The sequence below is a fragment of the Homarus americanus genome, unplaced genomic scaffold, assembly GCF_018991925.1.
Source record: "Homarus americanus isolate GMGI-L3 unplaced genomic scaffold, GMGI_Hamer_2.0 scaffold25013, whole genome shotgun sequence".
In the NCBI taxonomy this organism is placed as follows: Eukaryota; Metazoa; Arthropoda; class Malacostraca; order Decapoda; family Nephropidae; genus Homarus; species Homarus americanus.
Genome location: NW_024722158.1, coordinates 5305067 through 5328053, shown reverse-complemented (window position 1 = coordinate 5328053; position 22987 = coordinate 5305067). Strand labels below are relative to the sequence as shown.

At 39.6% G+C, this 22987-nt stretch overlaps 1 protein-coding gene across 2 annotated transcripts; it reads left to right on the top strand.

Moving 5' to 3' along the window:
• Positions 1-1730: 1730 nt before the first annotated feature.
• Positions 1731-22358, top strand: LOC121862144 (multiple PDZ domain protein-like). 2 transcript variants are annotated; one of them, XM_042360207.1, is made up of 10 exons: positions 1731-2145; positions 6103-6441; positions 12688-12797; positions 14124-14228; positions 19416-19521; positions 20027-20105; positions 20222-20252; positions 20446-20562; positions 21409-21569; positions 21914-22358. In XM_042360207.1, the coding sequence occupies exons 2-10, from the start codon at positions 6372-6374 to the stop codon at positions 22275-22277; spliced, it is 1143 nt and encodes a 380-aa protein (XP_042216141.1). In that variant the 5' UTR covers positions 1731-2145; positions 6103-6371; the 3' UTR covers positions 22278-22358. The 2 variants fall into 2 exon arrangements, with proteins under 2 accessions (XP_042216141.1, XP_042216140.1); XM_042360206.1 differs by having other exon boundaries at positions 21911-22358.
• Positions 22359-22987: the final 629 nt, after the last annotated feature.

Sequence of the window (22987 nt, the reverse complement as noted above, 5' to 3'; positions counted from 1 at the left end):
TCAACCTTTAATGTGCAGGGAATCGTGACACATGGCCGCGGCCACAGGTCAGCGGGGTACATGAAAACTGTTTCCTGAGAATCCGTCCCCTGGCCCTGACCAGCCACAAGCAGTGGTAAATCAAGTGTAAGAAGACTCACAAGTAAACAGCGAACCATAAGTAATTACGAGTTGTGGAATGTCTGCTGCCTAAGGATAACTGACTCATATAAAGAAAAGGTAAATAGTCCAACTGTACGGAAGACATGTAAAGAAAAATATATAGAATTGATGATGGAGTAACTATTAGCACTATCAAAGATACATTAGTATAAACATATGCAAATATTCTGTCAGTGTAGGTAAAGGTTTAATTTACGGTAATAAACCGGTTTGACTTGTCCGTTCATGGCGGGAGAAGGGAAGGGGTAACCATTATGTCGGCCATTTTATATTTTTTGTAACCATAATAACACAGAACTTCTTTTATTGGACCCCACCTTGTTTATTTATTATATTTTTATGATAATGGATGTCATCTTGGGTGTGTATCGTAATAACCGTCTCGTGGCCTCCTGTGTTTTGTTACGTTTCCTCGTAGTGTCAACAACGTTTTATTTCTGTTGATATTATAATGACAGCTCCTCAACCCCCAAGGTGAATAATGACTAAATTACACTTGGCTAGTACCGTTAATCCACGTGATTCAGTTGTTGATTTAGTACACTGAGGTAAAGTAACTTATGAAAACACACACATAGAGAAATACATGAAAAAAATCATCGACCCGTTTTCAAGAGATGGCGTAACTTATCGAGGGTTAATAGCTATACTGTAATTACTACCTCTACCACTAATAATAATTCTACTAGTGTTGCTACTACTACTACAATAATATTCCTCCAGTAAAAGTAGGTCTCATTAACTTGTCGAACCCACTTAGGTAGAGTGTGAAAGGTGAAAATGAACATAACTATTTGACCGAAGTTGAAGCACAACATATGACTTCCACTATTAAATCGAAATAACAGAGATTATTCCTTAACTAGACAAGTCCACTGAGCAACTGCCAGAAGAAAAAAATAATTTACGAGGAATATTGATCTTGCGAACCTTTTTGGGATGATAATGTTAAGAAGTTAAAGGAAATTTGGTGAAATTCATTTACTTCTTGGTCGTATGATGTTCGTGAGAGGAAAGCTATTATGGTGTCATTTATATAAGGCTGAGCTTGGGTAGGAGACATGAATTATTTTGGGCAGGTTTTTCAGCTTATTATGTTCTTTGAATATATATACGTATAATACTTGGCATGTCGTGTTTATAGTCCAGTGCTCTGTATTATTAATATTTTCCGTGTAGTTATTCGTACAACTTGATCCGAGGTCTGATTGCTCGCAGAAGTGATTTCTTATCTAAATATTCATTAACTTCTTTATAAGTAAATTTAATTTTCGTCCTGACTGCTAAAGATATATACATTACCTGCATCAATTATCATCCACGTGGGAATAAAAAATACTTTACCTTCGGTTACTGAGTTCTACCCTTATGGTGTTCTGTTTACTCGATAAAGGTAGGCAATTTTCTATACACTACCTATTGATATACTATACTATAGATAACTTCCCTGACCCACACTATGCAGTCGAAAGGAGGTACCGTGTGTGTTGCAGGTGTGGCAACAATGCGTGGGAGGCACCTGCTGGTCTGCCAGGTCTGGCTCTGGGTCAGTCTCTCGCGCCACGTTGTGGAGGGGAGACGTTTGTCTCGTCCTCTCTCACCTGCCACACCACCTGCTTACCGCTCCAACTCTCGTTCTGTATTATTTAGAATATATTTGACCATGTCTGTTATAATAGAATTTGCAGCAGAATTGTATGTTGAACATTGCGTGTGGACAGTGAATTCATGAAAGGATTTATGAATATGTAAGATTTGAAGATGTGCTCTTGCCCTGGACTACGTATAAATTTCAATCAGCGCACACACACACTCACTATCCCAGTGACTTGTGTTCACTCGTACTTTATCTAATTTAAATGACATTTCTGAGCTCGTCCATTTAGAAAATTAAAGTTTGTATCAAGTGAGCACCGTTGTTCCTTCAACAGTCGCGTGTTAGTTATTTTACTGTACCAAGTTGTCAACGAAGAATTTATTCATGTAAGTTAACACTTTATTAACCTGTGACCTCATGTTTATATTGTATTTTAGCGTATTAGAATTGCCCTGTATTTGTACTACATTGTGTTGTATAGTAAATGTGTCCGCGACTGCACTATCACCTGTATTCACTACACTATAATTTACACTTCGTCCACAACATTATTATCTTCATTTCATCACCTACACTATTATCTAAACTACATCAATATCGCCAGTACACATAAGTGGGAGATTGGCTTCTGTGGGGTCATCCCCCCCCATTTAAACTTGTTTTTGATGAAGGGTTCCACCATTGGGAGTGTTTTTTTCACCTTCGGGACACTTCTGGGGAGCACTCGCATCTCCATGGATAGGGGCACCTACCCCCACTGGTTGCATATATTTAGGAGGCTCTTCGGTTCAGAGAAGAGAATAAGATCGTTCACAGAAGACTGATTTTATTTGTCCTAGTCTCTGGGTAGATATTGTCTACTACCAGACCCAATTTATTGTTTTTAATAATTTAAGTGTTTATTTATTTCACTTTACATGCACACTAATAAAGTGATAAATGGTGAAATGATAAATAATAATAAAAATATAATTAAATAAATGTTGATGCAACCGAAAGTAAAACCAACAGGAAATACTTGAGTTACCGATAAACAAATAAACATTTTCTCGACAACACCAAAGCCCATTTTCTATGATTTCTGGCTTGTCCAATGGATGGCTGCAACAAGTATCGCTCGCTGCTCTGTTGTCTCTGGTAGTTTCAATGAGTCTGGGATCCAGTTTATTAAGGAACTTGAGAGCATTAGTGCCCCAGGATTCCCAGACTCTCTAATCCTACTAAGACAAAGCAATATACTGTATTATATGCAGTTCATTCTCCTCAGGAAACGTAGCAGAAACCCTGAACTCAATAAAAAGAAAAATAGGTTAATAAAGAAGCCAATTATACACGGTTGGGTTAATACATTACATACCAATTATAAAAAACAATAACAATGGTGATAATGGTGTTGAAACGTCACCGAATGAATGCGTTTGTTTTTACGCACACTCACATACATAACCGGAAGTGTTTGTAAATTAGACAATCTCCGTACAGTGTGCCGTGAGCATTTTATTTATTTATTTTTTATTTCAGGATTAGCCCAACCGGGCACAGGTCACTGACCCACATCGGGACCGGGGGGAGGGGGGGAATGTAATAATTAGTTCAAAGTAAATAAAATTTATAATACAAAATTGAAAATATAATAATAATAACAACACTAATAATAATAATAATAATAAAGAACCATAAAGAAATACTAAAATGAAAAAAAAATCAATTGTGAGAAACAATATATGTATGTTGTGTTGTAAAAATTAAGAGAAACAATTGAGACCCAATTGTGTGTAAATGTCGCAGAAAGTCAGCAACCTGGGACTTGGTCACAATTTTTGTGATGCCATGTGGCAGCAGGGTCTACCATTAGACAACAAATTGTGCTTTAAATATCTTCCCAGGTGGTAGTACCTCCCTGTTTGATAGCTGCCTACTACGAGGTTAGATTATTATAAAATACGCTGCACTATATTTTAATTGAATATAAGTATAGGTAGTGAAATGCAGGGTGTTTAATTAATAACACAACCTACAGAACTAACATTATATTTATTTAAGTGACATTAATTGCTGGGAGTGTTGAACGGTTTTTGTTCTTCACACAAATAAACTTGATGTTGCATGTGTTGTCATATATCTCTCTGTATTATATTTTATTTACTGTGCTGTTTGTTGTCCCATAACTTTCGGCAATAAATATTTTTTTTCAACTGTAAACGCCATTCTTGTTGTTCGTAATACATAAAAAAAGAACAATACGATGCGTTAACATTTTCAATACAATTACATCAATAAAAGTATATGGTTATTGTATTTTTATGGGTTACGTTGCAATATTGTACAGCACTTAATTTTCACTGATGACACTATACATATTACTGACTCACTGACCCAGATAATATGCCGAAAATTCATAACCAATTTGTGTTTTTACTTGTATGATTTATCGGACAATAGTTTTTTTTTCTAATATATTCTACAAGATGTTAATGTATTTCACCAGCAGGGATGTAACGTAATAATTATTCTCACATCAAGGAATTCTAATATTACCCACACAACTTGTTTTTCAATAACAGCTGGTAATAAATCTCAGAAAATTAAATCTGGTGTTGTGACCTTGAGGGGGAAGGGACGATTATTCTGGCGGGTAAATCCTATCTGTTTAGCGGTATTTTCTAACCATTTTTTTTAAGATATTGGGTACGTATTATTTATGTACGTTATATGTTTATTTCTACATTCCTATCAACACACGCGAGCACAAACTAATGACAGCATCCATCTTCATAGCCTAATACCTCATCACGGGTAGTATTAGACCATTACTGATTATATCTCGCTGTCTGATTAAATTATAATCTGGTTGAGGTTACAGCAGCAGCCATCCTCTCTAGGTCTGATGGTTTACTAAGGAGGCTATGAGGCTAAAACAGTATTTGAATTTTTGTCATGACCTCTTTAAACCTAAACCCAACCGATAATATTTAAATTTAACCTTTTCTTTGTCTCGGGTGATGTAATTTATGTGGCAATAGACTACACGGATTAGCTTTATCTAAATATAACTGAAGATTGATATGTTGTGTTGTTATGTCTGTTGTCATCACCTCCCTCCCAATCCCTCTTCCACCACTACCTCCCCTTCTTCATCCTCATCTCACCTCTCCCCCATCACCACCTTCCTCCTCCCACCACCACCTCCCTCCCCGCATCACCATTTCCAGGTAAGAGACACCTTTGATTAATTTTCCTACCTTGATGGTCTCACGTGTACCCTAAGTAGCGGACTTGGGACATGTTGTTGAGGTAGAGTATGGTATAGTCCATGGTAGGTTAGTATATGGTAGTGGTGGTAGTCCATGGTTAGAGGCTAGTATGGTATAGTCCTCTGGTCGTCCTGCACACACACACACACACATACACACACACACACACTCACTCAAGATGGTCTCATATATCACCAGCTGACATAAAGGAAGTGGGAATCGATCGTGGGGACTCCCGAGTTGTATGTCGCTTCTCTTAGCCTTTAACCCACAGACAGTCGATAGAATGTTTACCATGAAAGAAGACAGAGACAGAGATAAGTAAAATGAGGAGAAAGAAAAAGAGAAGACAAAAGTTAAAGGGGAGCAAATTAACAACTAGAGAGAAAAAGAAAAAGAAGCAGATTAAATGAGAGAAAGAGGGAGAGAGGAGGGTAGGGGGAGAGAGAAAGAAGTGGAGAGAAAGGGAAATAGGGAGTGGGTAGTGAAGGGAAAGAGAAAGGGGGGGGGGTAGGGGAGGGAGATAAAGGGTAGGGGGAGGTAGTCTGGCAGCACTGGGATGGCGATAATGTTGAAGTTAGTCGCGAAGAAATTCAATTTCCTTTTGCTGTTGTGGAGCGAAAATGAATTTAGTTGTACCTTCCGCTGAGTTTCTTAATCTGCGTCTACCTTCAGCCGTTTGCCACAGTTCTTTATGGCAGTCAGATCCTCACAAACACTTATACACACATAAACACACACACATACACACACCTTCACTGACAGACTGGCAAATATATCGTATACATTCACAGAAACAATCACAGACGAAAACACACACACACACACGGATCTGTATTTATTTTCATTGTATTTTTTTTTCCTTCAGTGATCCAAAAGCAACAGGTTAACAGGACGCTTATTGTCAAACATTGTTCTCTCTCTCTCTCTCTCTCTCTCTCTCTCTCTCTCTCTCTCTCTCTCTCTCTCCTTTAATCTGCTTCTCTTAGTTTTCTCTCTCTTTCTCTCCATCTTTCTCTTGCTTCTCTGTTCTTAATCTTCTTCATCTTTTTGTATTTCCTTTTTTATCAGTGTCTCTCTCGCCGGCAGTGTTGTGAGGACGGATTAGAGGAAGGAGGCGTTTGTTGACCAGCTGAAGGAAGGTGCCAGCTGCAGGTGAAGGTGCCATTGTCGACAGAGGTGCCATAAGGTCTCGGGTGCTACAATAGAGGTGCCATAAGGTCCCATGTGCTACAGCAGAGGTGCCATAAGGTCCCGGATGCCACAAAAGATGTGCCATAAGGTCCCAGGTGCCAGAACAGAGATGCCATAAGGTCTCAGGTGCCACAAGAGAAGTACGAGTGAGAGAATTCATCAGTATGAGTCTTCAAGAACGGACCGAGTTGCTGTCAGGGGAGGAAGGCAGCTCTCGCTCCTGTACCCCTACTGGTGAGTGTCTCTCTCTCTCTCTCTCTCTCTCTCTCTCACCTTCCATTTAACATTACACCTAAACATCCTCACTCAAGGTTTAAACCCCACACTCATTTATTTTTTCAATATTTATTTTTTCAATTATAATTTTACCATTTATAAGGCGCTTAATGATGTTGTTACCTTCTTCAAACGGCATGAAGACTTTATTTATGTTTTTCGTTGCTAATTTATCGTGTAATACAAATGCGCATGAAGCTAGGATTCCATTTACGCGTTAGCGCCAAAAATAGATCACATTCAAATGTACACGGTTGTTTCCATTGGCACGTTTGCGTTAGCGTTATGCGTTTGCAGTATATGCCAATTGCTCCCTGTAGCGATTGGAAACGCAAACGCGTGAATGGAATCATACTTAACACAAGGCCCTGTGACGTCATGAAAGTTTGTCTACTCGTTCGTTAGCGCCCAAAAGTATATTTATAAGACAAAAGTGACGTAAATGTTTCAGTAAATTCATAGGTAAGATAAAAACACAAAGATTAATAGTTATATATAAAATTAAAAAAATAATATTCTGTATTTACAGAGAAAATTAAAAACGATGTGATATTAGCCTTACACGTGTCACCAAGAGTCGAGGGAATTTTGTCTAATGTGTAAACAATTCCTTATAACGACAATTTTTCCATATTAAAGGAAAAAATTACGCTGCTTTTAATCCTGGTGGTTTATGCAAGGGAAAAAAATAGCAATAAAGTTTACAATTATAAATTCATGGAATATAAATACGTTTGTTTAGAGAATTTAAATGAAAAGCTGCGGCCGACAGTAACACACATTAAAAGCAAAGTTTAAAGAATTGTACTATTATTATTTATAAAACTAAACCGAAAAGATAAACAAACCAGAATTTTGAGGTGGCAAGATTTTGATTTTATAAAACATGAAAAGCAACGAGTAACAAAAATGAAAGTCAAAATTAACTCATAGCTTAATGCAAGGTTCCCACGGTCATTCAAAGTCGTGGAAATGTCATGGACAATTTTGATAAATTTACCAGTCTTGGAAATAGAGTGAAAAATGAAAAATTTACTGTGAGCGTCAATCTTTTACGCATAATTTATGGATTAGAACATAATATACTGAGGTCAGTTCCCTTATGACGACGACCAAGACGAACAAAAGCCTTTTCGGTTATAAAATTGGTAACAATATTCGCAGTTACTGAGTTATAGTTTATATATATTGGGGAGCTTACTAATAAATATATAACTGAATTTAATGCATATTGAAGTAGGTGGATAGGTTGGCTGTCAGGAGGGGAGGAGGATGCCATTTTCTCAGTTGACAGTAATATAATTTAATAAGTTAGCACAATGTACATTAAACATTTTGGTCATGGAAGATCAGTGAATTGGGGAAAATATAATGGAAAACTCATGGAAAGGAAAATTATATCGTGTGTGGGAACCCTGCTACTGATTAATGTTTACATTCACAAAAGGATGAAACAGAAATAGGAAAAGGAAGTGTGTTATTAATTACGTTTGTGTGTGAACTAGACCGACATGAAAAATTACTCACTGCAAGAGATACTTAATTTCTCATTTTATAAGACTCGTATGAAAAGCAGCACAGTGCAAAATAATAATAATAATATTCTTTAGCGTAAGTCAATTTGATCAGTGGCCGAGTTTTATGACAGCAACAAATATAAGTGACCCCAGAAGCCCAGAATCCCCATTAAGTTGTTTTCTACACACGGGGCAGCGCCTTGACCCCTTTAATTGTTGTTGACGGGGATGTTGAAGCCTGTGATAAACATCTTATTGGCGAGTGTTACGAGGGAAGGTTCGTGTGTTATGTGCGTTTATATGTGACTGAATGTGCGTTTGTATGTGTCCTTTAATGATTATAGTGTAGATTATAATTCTTGAAGACTAGGAGCTTAAACCATCGTCCTCAAAGGGTTAAAGCTTAAACCATCGTCTTCAAAGGTTTAAAGCTTAAACCATCGTCCTCAAAGGGTTAATCCGTTGCGGGTTATCTCCAGATACGCGGCCACCAGGTAAACAAAGTAAATTGCTCGTGGAATAATCTAGCAGTAATGGGGACCCTGCTGAGGCTAGTTCAGAGACCTCGTTATACTCTAGATCCAGAATATGTTCAAGCACATTCATCAGTCTCTACATATCCAGTCATTCCAGTACCTGCTGCCAACAGTGTGCCACAGATATCTGACCGACTGCCCGACCGGCTAGTGGGGTGACGACTGACGAAGAAGATAAATAAATGAACGCAACACATCCGCGGCGTCCCAGCGGAGTGAGGCCACCACAAGTTCTTTATAGTCCCCCCCCCCCTCTCCCCTCCAGCGCTCCCCGTCATAGAAAATGGAAGCCGTTTTGAAAAATATCTCAACGCGAGAGAGATTAAAGGGACTAGAGTTGCCGCCGGGATATTGCCACGCCAATGTTTTCCGTCTCTCCGGTCATGTTATTACCATATATCATAGAGTATATATCACCCTATAACACAGAATATATGTCCGTATTATGCAGAACACATTTTTTTGAGGCGGAAGACTGAAATAAGAAACTTATTTTTAGAATTTGGTTTGTTGAGCAAAAACATTACCTTATTTACAGCTCTTGAATTTTGATAGCTTCTTGAGTCGTGTGTGATGATTTCCTTCACTTTATCTATGGCAGAGGGGGAGACAGCCGTGTGTGTCGGGGGACTCTTAAGAAAACAAATAAACATTACTAACATTATTTTGAGAATTAGAAAAAATTGGAAGGAGGGGAAATTAACCTACTGAAATACGGGAATTAAAGGAAAAGAAAGGAAGGGAACGTAGTTGAAGATTATTTAAGAGTATAGAGGAAATTAAATCAGAAATTAACTTGCGAACTTTTAAGAATCTACATATAGTTCATATTCTTAACCCCAATTAAGGGAAAAATACCTTACGACCTCTTGAGATTATGGGAGGGGGTGGAAGGGGAGGGGAGGGGAAGGGGGGTAATCTGTCCTACTCCCATTACTGTTATTGTGTTATTATGTAAGTCACCCGGAGTTTGACGGAGCGTTGGTGAGGGTTATTTTAAGGTCACCTCTGAGAGTGAGGGGGACGGAGAGAGAGGGGGGCAGGGAAGGAGAGAGAGGAGAGGGGAGGGACGGGGAAAGAGAGAGGGACAAAGAGAGAAAGAGGATAGGGATGGAAGGAAGAGAGAAAGGGAGACGGAAGGAAGGCGAGATAGAAAAATAGAAAGTAGGGAAAAGGTGAGAGAAGGAGAAAGGAAGGGAGGGGGTAGGAGGAAAAGAAGGCGGGAGAGGGAAAGAGAGAAGAGATTCACAAGGAGATAGAGAAACACAGGTAGAAAGAGAGGGAAAGAGAGAGATAGTGGAAGAGGGAGGGAGGAAAAGAGACGAGGAGGGGGTAAATATATAGATAATGATATATAGATCGAGTTAGAGATTGATAGATTGAGACCCATAGATAGATAGATTAAAGAACTGTAAACTGAGAAAGGAGGCAAAGTGAGAGAAAACAAGAGAGAGAGAGAGAGAGAGAGAGAGAGAGAGAGAGAGAGATTGCAGTAAAAGCAGGTAGATCGATAGAAAGAGAGGAAGAGAGAAGTACAAGGAAATGAGATAAAAAGAAAGAGAGAGAACTTAAAGAAAGATATGGTATAGAATTAAAGAGAAAGTTATCCTCCAATATTAATTTGTAAGTGATGCCGCTGTTATGAGCCCTACACCAGGGGAAACATAACGCTCCGCTACGCTCACCCTGGACACGAAAGGTCATCTGGCAAGGGTTAGCGGGCCGACCGTAGCGAGAAATAGCGATCACAATACTAATAATACATTCTAGATATAGGGAAATGTCCTGTTTAATACGATTATATCTTATTGAACAGATGCCGCCATGTTGGCTGACCTCAAGTCGAGATATTTGACAGCGTAACTGACATAACTGAAGGGGAAAATATGATTAATGAGTCATTAAATACTATAATAATGTCACCAGACTTTGTTACCCGATAATTCTATATTTCTGGTAGGCCTACGCTTCCCACACTGTAACTTATAACCAACTGGTCTCAGATTGTTGTGATGCGTGACGTCATAGTTTGCCGCTTCTGGGATGTTGGGGACAAAAGTATTAATACTCTGTGTCTATACATAGCGGATCTGATTAAATACGTGTAATGTTAAACTACGTAATTATTATCATGAGCGAATTTGTCCTCTTGACTATTTATCTTCCTCACCCGTCACCACAAAATGTTCTAAAAGGTCAAACGGCCATTGGGTATATATGGGTTAATGTCTATAAACTATTGGAGACCTATCGTTATTATTTTCTGATGTTTATGTGAAATTTTAACTAGAAATAGAAGCGTAGAAATGCATATCCAGACAGTAAAGCTTGGTGGCAGGTAACAGTGGGACGCCGCTTGTGTTGTGAAACTAACCGCCCACCACCCGCTAGTGTTGTCGAATACATTATATAAATAAACAAAACCATACACTATATATATATATATATCTGGTTGTGAGAATATATTATAAAATGAACAACTCAATATAATAAGAATAGTTTTATATATATTTTGAGGACAGATTAAGAAAATTTATATATTATTTTATACAGAACCTCGAACAATTGGTTGAACTAATAATGGACGCTGAAAGGCTAGGCATTTAAACATACGGATAAGCCACTTCGTTGAATAGTAATAATAATAATAATAATAATAATAAACGTTTCCGTTGTACAAGATTCACAGTTACACACACACACAAGTCGGCGGCTGCTACACGTCACATATCGTGAACTCTTCAGGATCTTATACCGGTGACTTTTGACCTTTGAAAACAGTGTGTCGTAAAATGATACAATGTATTGATCCAACGTGTGCTGACCTGTGTGTCTCCTATGTGTCTTACCTGTGTGTTTCCTATGTGTTTTACATGTGTGTCTCCTATGTGTTTTACCTGTATGTGTGTCTTACCTGTGTCTCACCTGTGTGTCTCCTGTGCCTTACCTGCATCTGACCTGTGTGTGTGTATTTCCTATGTGTCTTACCTGTCTCCTATGTGTCTTACCTGTCTCCTATGTGTCTTACCTGTCTCCTATGTGTCTTACCTGTCTTCTATGTGTCTTACCTATACCATATGTGTCTTATTTTAAAGGGTTGGTTTACCTATTACAGTCCATCCTCCTCTCCCCCCCCACCCCCCTCCACACAAGAAAAATACCCCGAGCGTTTATAACCTAACTAAAATAAATAACTCGTCAACAATAGCCTTTCATGGAAGTAATTTTTACATTTACCAGAAAAGTTTGAGTTATAAATATACTGTCCATTTTTAACTTGACTTACAACACCCGATGTTAATTTTTTTTAATGCTCACAGGGAAGATTAACCGAGTGAAGGATTGCTATATATATACTGTATATACGAAGTGAGGCAAATGATAAGTTAACTCCAGTGTTAGAATGAGTTAATGCAGTTGGAAGTGGGGATATAGTTGCAATTAACAGGTACAGTTACAATTACAGGTTACAGTTAAAGGTATATACAGGTACAATAATTCCAAAGTGGTTATTGTAACGTAATCAAGAGAGTAGAGTGAGTTACATAATACAGAAGATATCAACTAATAGATAATAATAATAATAATAAGGTAACATCTATTTACACAAAAAACAAAAATGCTGTAATAATAATAATACCCCGTTTTTCTCTATACTAACACGATCTCTGACGACGCTCTGTAATACAAAAATAAAAGAGAAAGGAAAACAAATAATGGACTTTCATGTTTAATAATAGCGAGAAAAATTTGAAGATCACTTTACGCGGAGTGGAAAACCTTGAACCGTGACGTGAAGCTACACTTAATTCTGTACAAATTAAACTCTCACTAAAGTGACTCAAGTGAGGGTTCGGGTAATTTACGAATTATTTATGTGACACGAACGTCCAGGTGTAAGAATTATTGTCATTTCTCAGTTGTTCGTAATTTGGATATATTATTTGTTAGAACGTAATATGACGATCGACTGTCAGGCTGCATTCTCTTGTTTCTAACGTACTGTACAATTAACTCCTTTTAAATTCCTATAAACATTAAATAAATATTACCTTGATATATTTTATTACATATTATTGAATCTCTTTAGTATTTATTATGTGTTAGATGTGTCAAATGTAAACGTGTGTCTATGTTTTTACATCCGGCAGTGCCTCTCAGCGCTGTGGAGGACCTGGTAGAGACGGTTGTCGTACTGCGCAAGGAACCGACCACCCATGAAATAGGGATCTCTGTAGTGGGCGGCGTCGACACCTACTTGGTGGGTCATATAACTGTTTTTTCTCTCTTTCTCATCTGTTTCAGGAGTAATGATTCAATGCAACTCTCTCTCTCTCTCTCTCTCTCTCTCTCTCTCTCTCTCTATTTGTGTATGCCTGTATGTGTAATAAGAAGAACAAGAAGAAAATATATATTAATTAGTGAAGACAATAGTTTCCTCACTACGACTACCACCTCACTGAATGGCTCACGATCGTCACCTGACTCACAAAGAAAAAAAAAACGTCCCTAGAATATTAATTAATAGGTCACGTTAGGCTTCTTCACTCCGCCGGGCGCTTGTTCTCCGGCACAAGGGGAGGTCGTGTGGACAAAATATAATCCCTGGTTATTTTATTTTATTTTATTTTTTCGGACAATTCCTCATCTTGGACAGAATTATTCCAGTTAGTTGTCTTAAAGTTAGGTTAGGTTAGTTTACCAATATAAACAACATTTCAGGTGGCATACAGGTACAGATTGAGATGTTAGTTCAGGTAGAGATTAAAATTATAGGTATATGAAGCACAGATACAGGGACACACACACACACACACACCACACACACACACACACACACACACACACACACGACCAAGAGTGTGTTGTCTGTCGTGCACACAGGAAGGTCGTCTTCACCTTAGGCGAGAAACACCCTGATTTTCCGCTCCGTTTGGTGATGTATGGCTCTCTCTCTCCTCTCTCTCTCTACACTCCCTCACCCCACCGCTCCTTCCGCAGCACACACTCCTGCCTCCCTCCTCTCCCACACTCCTACCTTGCCTCCCTCCTCCCACACACTCCTACCTTGCCTCCCTCCTCCCACACACTCCCTTAGTAGTGCATCTTTGAGTGGCATCTTAATTAACGTGTTCTGAGGCGGCTTGATGGCTGGGTTAGTTCAAGAGATTCACGACACACACGCGGACTTTGATGTGTGTAATCCCCCGAGTTTGCATACATACATACATACAAACATGCGTACATACATACATACATACATACATATAAACAATACATACAGTACATACATACATATATACATACATACATAAAAGCACACGTATAGATACATGCATAAACAGCGACACATAAACTTACGAACAAAATATGATACACACACACACACACGCGCACACACACACACATACACACACACACACACATACACACACACACACACACACGATTTACGCCATTCTTTTTATTTTGTTTATTTATGAGATCAAGAAGACGTGTGGTTGAGGGTGTGGTTCTGAAAACTGCTGGTATGGTTATGTGGTAGTAGTAGTGTGGCTAGTGTAAATCCTTCATGGTATGGTTGCAGGGCTGTGTGGTGGTGGAGGGGGTGGCAGAGGGCGGACCAGCGTGGTTGGATGGTCGACTACAGCGTGGTGACATACTGCTACAGGTGAACGACGAGTCTCTGGTGGTAAGTACTGTAGTACACTGTATCACTCTGACGTCACCTTTATATATATTTACCAGGAAGCTTAAATTAGCTATAAAAAATATCACCTGAAGATTAGACACTCCTGGTTATTTCTCCTTATGATTACACACCCTAATGCTAACCTAACCTAACCTAACCTAACCTAACCTAACCTAACCTAACCTAACCTAACCTAAATGTTCACCAGGAAACTTATATTAGCCTTAAAAGGATCACCTGAAGATTAGACACTCTTACTTATTTCACCCGATAATTAAACACCTGGTTAGGTTAGGTTAGGTTAGGTTAGCATCAGGGTGTTTAACCATCTGGTGAAATAAGCTGGGTTGCCTATTAGAGTTGTATACCAGTTGAGTTTTAATACTAAGTCAATATATGTTCATACTGAAAGCTGCTGTGTTGGTGCTGCTGTTGACACTTGTTGATTGTGTGACGTAATGAGATGTAAACAAGACTGGAGCACCTCACTAGATACCCTTACTGTTATCGTGTTGTAGAGGTCGTGTTGTGGAGATCCGTATGTTGATGTTTCCCTTCTCCCCCAAAGAAAAAATCCCCAAGTTTCGTAATGTTATGGTCTTTGAGTTATGATGATGGTGTATTTCCCTGTGAGTGTCCCAATTCTGACTCACAGCCGCCACGTGTACCAGCTACCGCCTACACCAATCCCTTGTCACCCTCTCCCTGGCCTCCCTCTCTCCCTCCCTGGCTGTGTATTGACCCATTTTCTTTGTAGGTTAACGAAAACAGAAAATACAAAAGGAAAAACCAGTGATAAAGACAATATTATATGACCCGTTGGTAAGATAAATTCGTCAATATTCAGAACTGTGGGGGTTAGATTCTGAGGACTACAAGGAGGGGGGAGGGGCGAACCTTGGCATGAATACTGATTTTTGAGCCTCTAAACACGCTTCTTGTTTACACACACACACACACACACACACACACTCACTCATACACAGGCATAGTGCTACCTGTGGATACTCCTACTGTCCTACATGACCTCTCACACACACACACACACACTCACTCACTCATACACAGGCATAGTGCTACCTGTGTATACTCCTACTGTCCTACATGACCTCTCACACACACACACACACACACACACACTCACTCACACACAGGCATAGTGCTACCTGTGTATACTCCTACTGTCCTACATGACCTCTCACACACACACACACACACACACACACACTCACTCATACACAGGCATAGTGCTACCTGTGTATACTCCTACTGTCCACATGACCTCTCACACACACACACACACACTCATACACAGGCATAGTGCTACCTGTGTATACTCCTACTGTCCTACATGACCTCTCACACACACACACTCACACTCATACACAGGCATAGTGCTACCTGTGTATACCCTACTGTCCCACATGACCTCTCACACACACACACACACACCTCACACACTCACTCATACACAGGCATAGTGCTACCTGTGTATACTCCTACTGTCCACATGACCTCTCACACACACACTCACACACACCCAACACAGGCATAGTGCTACCTGTGTATACTCCTACTGTCCCATCTCTCTCACACACACACACACACACACACACACTCACACATACACAGGCATAGTGCTACCTGTGTATACTCCTATCCACATGATCCTCACACACACACACACACACACACACCTCACTATACACAGGCATAGTGCTACCTGTGTATGCTCCTACTGTCCCACACATGATCTCTCACACACACACACACACACACACACACACACACACACACTCACTCATACACAGGCATAGTGCTACCTGTGTATACTCCTACTGTCCTACATGACCTCTCACACACACACACACACTTCACCTTATAAAACACCAATAACCTCATCTGTGCGTCATAAAAGTCACCTGCCAGTGTTTTGCCAATAAAGGTTTTTTCCTAATAACCTTAATAATGCCAATGGAGAAGAATGCGAGTCTGTTTACAAGCTGGGCGGGTGTAAGGGGAGAGGGGAGGGGGCGCTGGTTCAGTGTGGGAGAGAGTAGGGGTGGAAGGGGTTGTGGGAAAAGGGAAGGGGCGTTGGTTGAGTGTGGGGGAGGATAGGGGTGCTCTCTGAGTATGGGAGAAAGTGGAACAACTGGCCAAACGGAGGACAAAGGGAATGTGGAAAAGGTGGAAGAGCGTGGGGGAGGTGGAAGGGCAGGGGAAACCGTGGGAGAGGAGAACTGTACCCGTGGTCGAGGCAGGCGTCAGGCAACTAGATATTGATTGGCTGGCAAGAGTGGCCGCCGCCCGGTAGCTGCCCACCACCAGCCCGCGCGCGGGAAATTTTGCCGCGAAAAGCAACTGATATTAAAACAAACTAACGTGACAAAACCCCGCGCAAGAAACAAATCCCGTCCAAGAAAAACTTTGCCGCCAAAAGAACATAAAATGATGCGACAAAAAAAAACACTGATAGTTTTACCACCAAAGCTCTTTACCCTGAAATATGTGTTCGTGGATATACAAGAGCTGGTGTGTCCTAAGTTTGTACTTATACAACAGGAAGTTTTATCCAATATTCATCCATACTCATTGGGACATAGTTGCTGCCTTAATCAACCCCCAAATATAATAACCCAACAACACACAAGAATAACTCAATTTCAAAAGATATTAAAGTCCATCAAATTTGAAAGATGTTTGTTGGGTAAAAAAAAATGTTTTATCGTCTGGGGGGAGGGGGGTGACGTCATCTAATCCTTCCCGCCAAAGTGTGTTGTAACATGAGAAAGTTTCCAGTGTCCGCCTACATCGATTCTCATAGCTTCGTCCATTAAATATTTCTCGTAAGTGAAAATTTTATTAATTCTCATGGCTATAGCTGATAAAGCGTAAAATTAGCGTCCGAAAACAGATCAAATTTGCACTGGAGACGCAACTTTTAACTAGATACGTTTCTATAGCATCAGTTAGGAGGTAAATCACCATAGACAAGATTTTTCCAAAGATTCCTTCTCTCTCTCTTTCTCTCCCGTCTCTCTGGTCTTCTTCATTCTCACTCTCTCTCTCTCTCTCTCTCTCTCATTGGTCGTAAGCTCTTGTTCCGACAAGGCTTTTAAGGCAGCAAAGGCAGTGGGAATTAAATTGACCTCCTTCATGTCCCTTGATCCTCCACCCAGCCTCTCCTTCGTTCTCATTTTCTATCATCAAGTCTTCACCCCTTTTGGTTTTGGGTCGTAATTTAGCTTTTTTAAACCCCTTTGTCCTTTTGGGGGTCGTATTTTAGGTTTGTAGCCCCTTGTCTCCTTTTGGGGGGTCGTATTTTAGGTTTGTAGCCCCTTGTCTCCTTTTGGGGGGTCGTGTTTTAGGTTTGTATCCCCTTGTCTCCTTTTGGGGGTCGTATTTTAGGGTTTGGGTAATTTCGGGGGCGTATTTTAAGTTTGCGGTCCCTTGCCTCTTATTTTGAGACGTATTTTAGCCAAGGAATAAATATTTCAAGGAATTTTGTTGTTTATCGTCATTTTCTTCACCATAATACTGAATTAACTCTCCTCCACTTTCTTGTCTTCATAACACCTTTTTCTTAATTATCCTAATGGCGAATTTCTTCTCATTTTCCTTTTTTTCCTACTTCGAGCTTGTTTTCATATTTATATTGAGTGGTAGTTAAATAAGTATACATATATTAGTTAGACTTAAGTTTGTTGTGTGGATTGCAGGAATAGTGCAGCATAATAACACATTTAATTAAGCTATTGTGTACGGTGTTAGACGAATAATATTTATCCTGAAATAACTAAATCTCTCTCTCTCTCTCTCTCTCTCTCTCTCTCTCTCTCTCTTACCTTCAGCCTCGCCTCCTTCACTAGACTTGTTAAAGCAACCTGTCAAAGGGTATTTTTCACGCTATATATTTTTCCTCGTAAAAGCATAGCGATGCCTACTAAAAAAACATTCCTTTGGCCAATTAATTCTCTTTATCGGTGAATGAAGTTTTGCTTTAATATATGAAAATTAATTCACCAATTGGCATTTTTTTTTATTTACGTTTTTGTTTTTGTTTTTAATATTAAATTTACAGAAATAAATTATATACCGGATCTCTTTGTTTACACTTTTACGCTATCCAATCAAACCCAACCTAATCTAACCTGACAGTGATAAGTTATCGTTTTGGTTATATAAGAAAAGACTGGAAAATCACTCGGCATAGCAAGTCATTTTTTTTTTTCTATTTCAGCTTCATTCAACCAGTTAAGCCCTTTCTTTATCTTCACTTACGAGGAATCTCTTCTAAGACTGAAGGTTGTTATTGTGTGTTGGAGGCGGGCGCTATTTTTACGAGGGTTTATATAGCGGAAGTTTCGTTTTGAGTTTAAAGTGCTTAAGGCTTCACTTGTTTTTACGAGCTGGTGACACTTTGATCTTACTGTTTCTATGTATTTTGGTCTCTAAAGTTTTAAGTTTATTTATATACAGATGTAGATAAATAAAGATAATACCCAGATGAAAGGAACTCGTGTTGGTGGTCTCGCTATCAAAATGTAAATACTGTATTTTTTTTTCTCGTTTTGTACACACGGAGATAGACATGAAAGTGTAAATCTGACTGAACCCCCAGAATGGCACTGAAATTCATCTCTCTCTCGTCTCTCTCTCTCCCAAACTCCATTACTCAGTCTTTCTCACTTAATTTTTATATCTACCTACTTATGCCAGCCTACATTTTCTTTCAACTAATTCATTAATCTGAAACTTTAATGATTCCGTTAATATTTTCCAAGTCAAACTAAAACATCAGAACGCTCTCTCAAAATATTTATCACGGTATATATGATTAGAGAAATTAGATTTAATAAAGGCTTGCTCAGATCACGTGTTTATTTAAAGTCTTGGCGTAATTTTGAGACCACATTTGAGCCAATTAGTTCGTTCTAATTTAATTCTCCAGTTACAAGGAAAATTCAACCTGGGAACCTTTGGGATTGAACGCAGTAGTTTCATGCGTTGTCACATTATTTTTCCCGCCCGTTTCTATCGCTTTTTTTTTCATTTTATTGTCGTTATACAGAGCAAATGATTTTTATTACAGCATTATCCTCCTTGTTGTGTGAGGTGTCCTACTATGAAGAATATTCACCGTGAGAAAGATTATTCACTCTCACTTTCCTTTATATCTCCCCGCAGCACAGTACACGGGAGGAGGCGGTGAAGGCCCTGAGACAGTGTTCTTCCCCCGTCAGCCTGCTGGTGTTGCGTGAAGACCCTGAGCAGCTCTTCACGACCACGCAGGGTAGGTGATGGGTGTTCTCTCTCTTTGGTCACCTGGGGCCTCAGTGCTAGCAGACCCTAGTTCTAGTAGGCCCCACTCTTAGTAAGCTCCAGTTCTATTAGGCCCCAGTTTTAATAGTTTTCAGTTCTTATTGGCCCCAGTCTTGGAAGGCCCCAATTCTAATAGGCCTCAGTTCTAGTAGATCCCAGTCCTAATTTGCCCAGTTTCAATACATCCCAATCTCAGTAGGTCAGGTAGGGTTAGATTAGGTTATTTACAAATGTTTACAAACCCTTCTGTAAATATTTAACCACCTCTATCTTGCAGGTATCTTGCTCAGGTGTTGGAGGTGTATACACATTTAAAGCAGGCAAAATAAGTAATACTATAAAAGTAACGTTATATTGTGATTGCTTTAAGTAAGGTATTCTATGTGAGAGATTTTGTATTTTAATTGTATATATATAGTCGTGTGTGTGTGTGTGTGTAGCCTCTGATAGTGATCATAATAACTCCGATCCGACAGAACCGACCAAGTTCATCACGGTGGAACTAAGGAAATCAAGTGTGGCAGAGCGTCTCGGCCTTAGCTTGATGGAGAGGAGGTAGGTACTGTACTTGTGTAGTGATGTACATATGAAGACTTACGAATGTGTTGTTTTTCATTTTATATGTATAAGTCATATGTACTAAATGTAAATATTTCTCTCCCTGGTTTTAGAGACGGCAATGGGATATTCGTGACCTTAGTGGTATGTAAACAAACTCCCGTACTTTTTTTTTAATATAGAGTACCAAGTAGAATATCATTGGTTGTTGTCTGTTGGGCGGTGGTGCCACATCTCACAAAACACGCCAGTCACTGTACCAGTTGTAAATGGAGGCGACTGTAGTGGACACTGGCTGTATCTGTTGTTGCTGTTATTTGTTATTTTTTACTGACAGGAGCCCGGAAGTCTGGCTGCTCGGTACGGCCGCATTATGCAGGGTGACAAACTACTGGAGGTGAACGGCTCTCCTGTGGCTTATCTCAGTCTTCACCACCTAGCCTTACACCTCAGGGTAAGTCTCTACCTCACTCTCCATCACCTGGCATCACACCTCACCCTCCACCACCTGGCCTCACACTTCACTCTCCACCACCTGGCCTCACACTTCACTCCATCACCTGACCTCACATTTCACTCCATCACCTGACCTCACACTTCACTCTCCATCACCTGGCCTCACACTTCACTCTCCATCACCTGGCCTCACACCTCACCCTCCACCACCCGGCCTCACATTTCACCCTCCACCACCTCACATTATCGATATATTGTAATAATTAATTTCTTAATCCCAACAACATTACCAACACAGCGGCACTCTATTCAGTTAATTAATTTTAAAAGACTTACACTATATTATTTTTAACTCCTAGCTTAAACTACAACACAACGATGGATTCTGAAAGGTTCGTAGGTTAAATTTTACCCTTAATTAATGATGTAATAACGCTGGTAATGGATTCCACGATGCATACTTACTAAACTGCGAAATGGGGGTCGAAATTGAATTATCTTCGCTCTTTCATCTCATTAAAGTTACAAAATACTAACTGCATTTTTTTAGAATATTGTTGGTCAGATGAGCATTCTCAGTTGATTTTGTCCAATGAACATATCTAAGTAAGGTACAGTAGTGTCTTATTTTGCTCTCATTTAGGAAATAGTTTTAATGTTTTAACTTAAGTCAGCCATTTAAATCGTTATTAGATATCCATTTACGCACACAATTCATTACATACATGTATTTTTCTATTGTAATTACTGTATCTATTTGTATGTATTTTTTGTTGTGTGTATTAATATTTTGTCTGGACTGTAATTTGTGTTTTCATGTATCGATAATTTGTGTGTGTTACAGAGCATGGAAGGGAGTGTGGTGGTGGTGGTAGGTCGTGTGCCCTCCCTGGCTAGGTCTGTGCAGCAGTGGGCTCGCTCCCTCCCTCCCTCTACCACCACCTCCCAGCAGCCACCAGCACGACCCAGGATACACACCTGGTCACACTCGACACCCCATACGAGGTCAGTTATCTTCTTCTCTCGCTCTATGTCTATATCTCTCTCTGTCTATCTGTCTCTCTACCTCTCTGGTACCTCTCATACTTGTTCCATCATGGCTTTCACGAGTCTGTTTACGCTTGCTAACCTTGCAGTAGTTAAATTTCCTTGGTTGATTCCCAAAATGTATACTGTATAAAGTTTTTGTTGTGGGAATGTTGACTTATTATTACTTGCATGGGGGGGGGGGGTAGTTATGTTTCTAGAGTCACCATGTTAGAATTTTACACCTGTGCTTTATACCAAAACTTGTATTTAATTTTAGTAAAAGAAGCATTGACAAGACTCTTCTGTGTATCTCTCAGCAGGTTAACAGAGTGTCCGTCTCCTGCCCTGGATGACGCCAGCAGCGGAGGGTCACGGGCGTTACTGCTGGGGCGGCTGCGCGCGCACACCCACAATGCCCGCACGCGTGCCACCAAGTTCCCGCGTCCTCCAAGCCTCATACACATCCTGCGGAGATCACTACGTGCCCGCAATACGTCCTCCTCTACCCACACTGTTATCCGAGCCTCCTGCACTACCCAGGTGTTAATGAGTGGTGGCAGTGCTCCAGATTCCCCTCAACTACCAGCTCGCGTCTACAACACAGAAGTGATCTGTACTGACGACACGGAATCCTGCGGCTCAGATAAACCTTTCTTGTCCGATGTAAAAGTTACAAGCTTTTGAAAACTGATTAAAAATTAATGAAGAAAAACAAACAAATGAATCTGATATTTACACAAATAAAGATTATATTTATTCGGCTAACCTGTTGTTTTTGTTGATGTTCCTCGTTGATTATGACTTGATAACAAATGCAAATATTTTACTTTACATAGACGAATGGCAAACTTAAACAGGACACTTACAGAATTTTGAACTAACAAAAAGTCAGTAATTTCTGCTGTAGGCTTACACCGCACCAACAAACTACATGCAACCTGATATCCTAGTAAAATTAACACCATTTACCAGGAGTCTGGTTCACAGAAAATCACTTTAAAACTGTTAAGAGGCAAAATTTCTGGAAAAAGATTGTCACCTATGAACAGAGACGATTCACGTGCACTTTATGTTACCTGAATCAATAAATACCAGTTATCGCCCATAGTTCATCCCTACATAATTATGTAAAAAATAAGACAAATGTGGTCGGTTGTCTCCTGATGCATGCTAAAATTAAGTGATCAGTACCATAGAAAACCGTACTTAATGATCATGAGCTTGAATACTTATTATAATTTTGTGAGATAACGGAGCTGTGGACTTAGGGAAACAATTAATATACATATTCTTAAACAATGAAATACAGCATTACACAATCTTGAACCATGAAGAAACAAGGACTTCAATATTTTCCACAAACAATAATTTCCTTTGTTTTTGGTCATGGAGGA

What these genes read in the sequence shown, in the direction of transcription:
- LOC121862144 (XM_042360206.1), top strand. Translation starts at nt 6,372, where the DNA reads ATGAGTCTTCAAGAACGGACCGAGTTGCTGTCAGGGGAGGAAGGCAGC. An exon ending in GCGGCGTCGACACCTACTTG is followed by an intron (nt 12,798 to 14,123) that starts GTGGGTCATATA and finishes GTATGGTTGCAG; the next exon opens with GGCTGTGTGGTGGTGGAGGG. An exon ending in CACTCGACACCCCATACGAG is followed by an intron (nt 21,570 to 21,910) that starts GTCAGTTATCTT and finishes TGTATCTCTCAG; the next exon opens with CAGGTTAACAGAGTGTCCGT.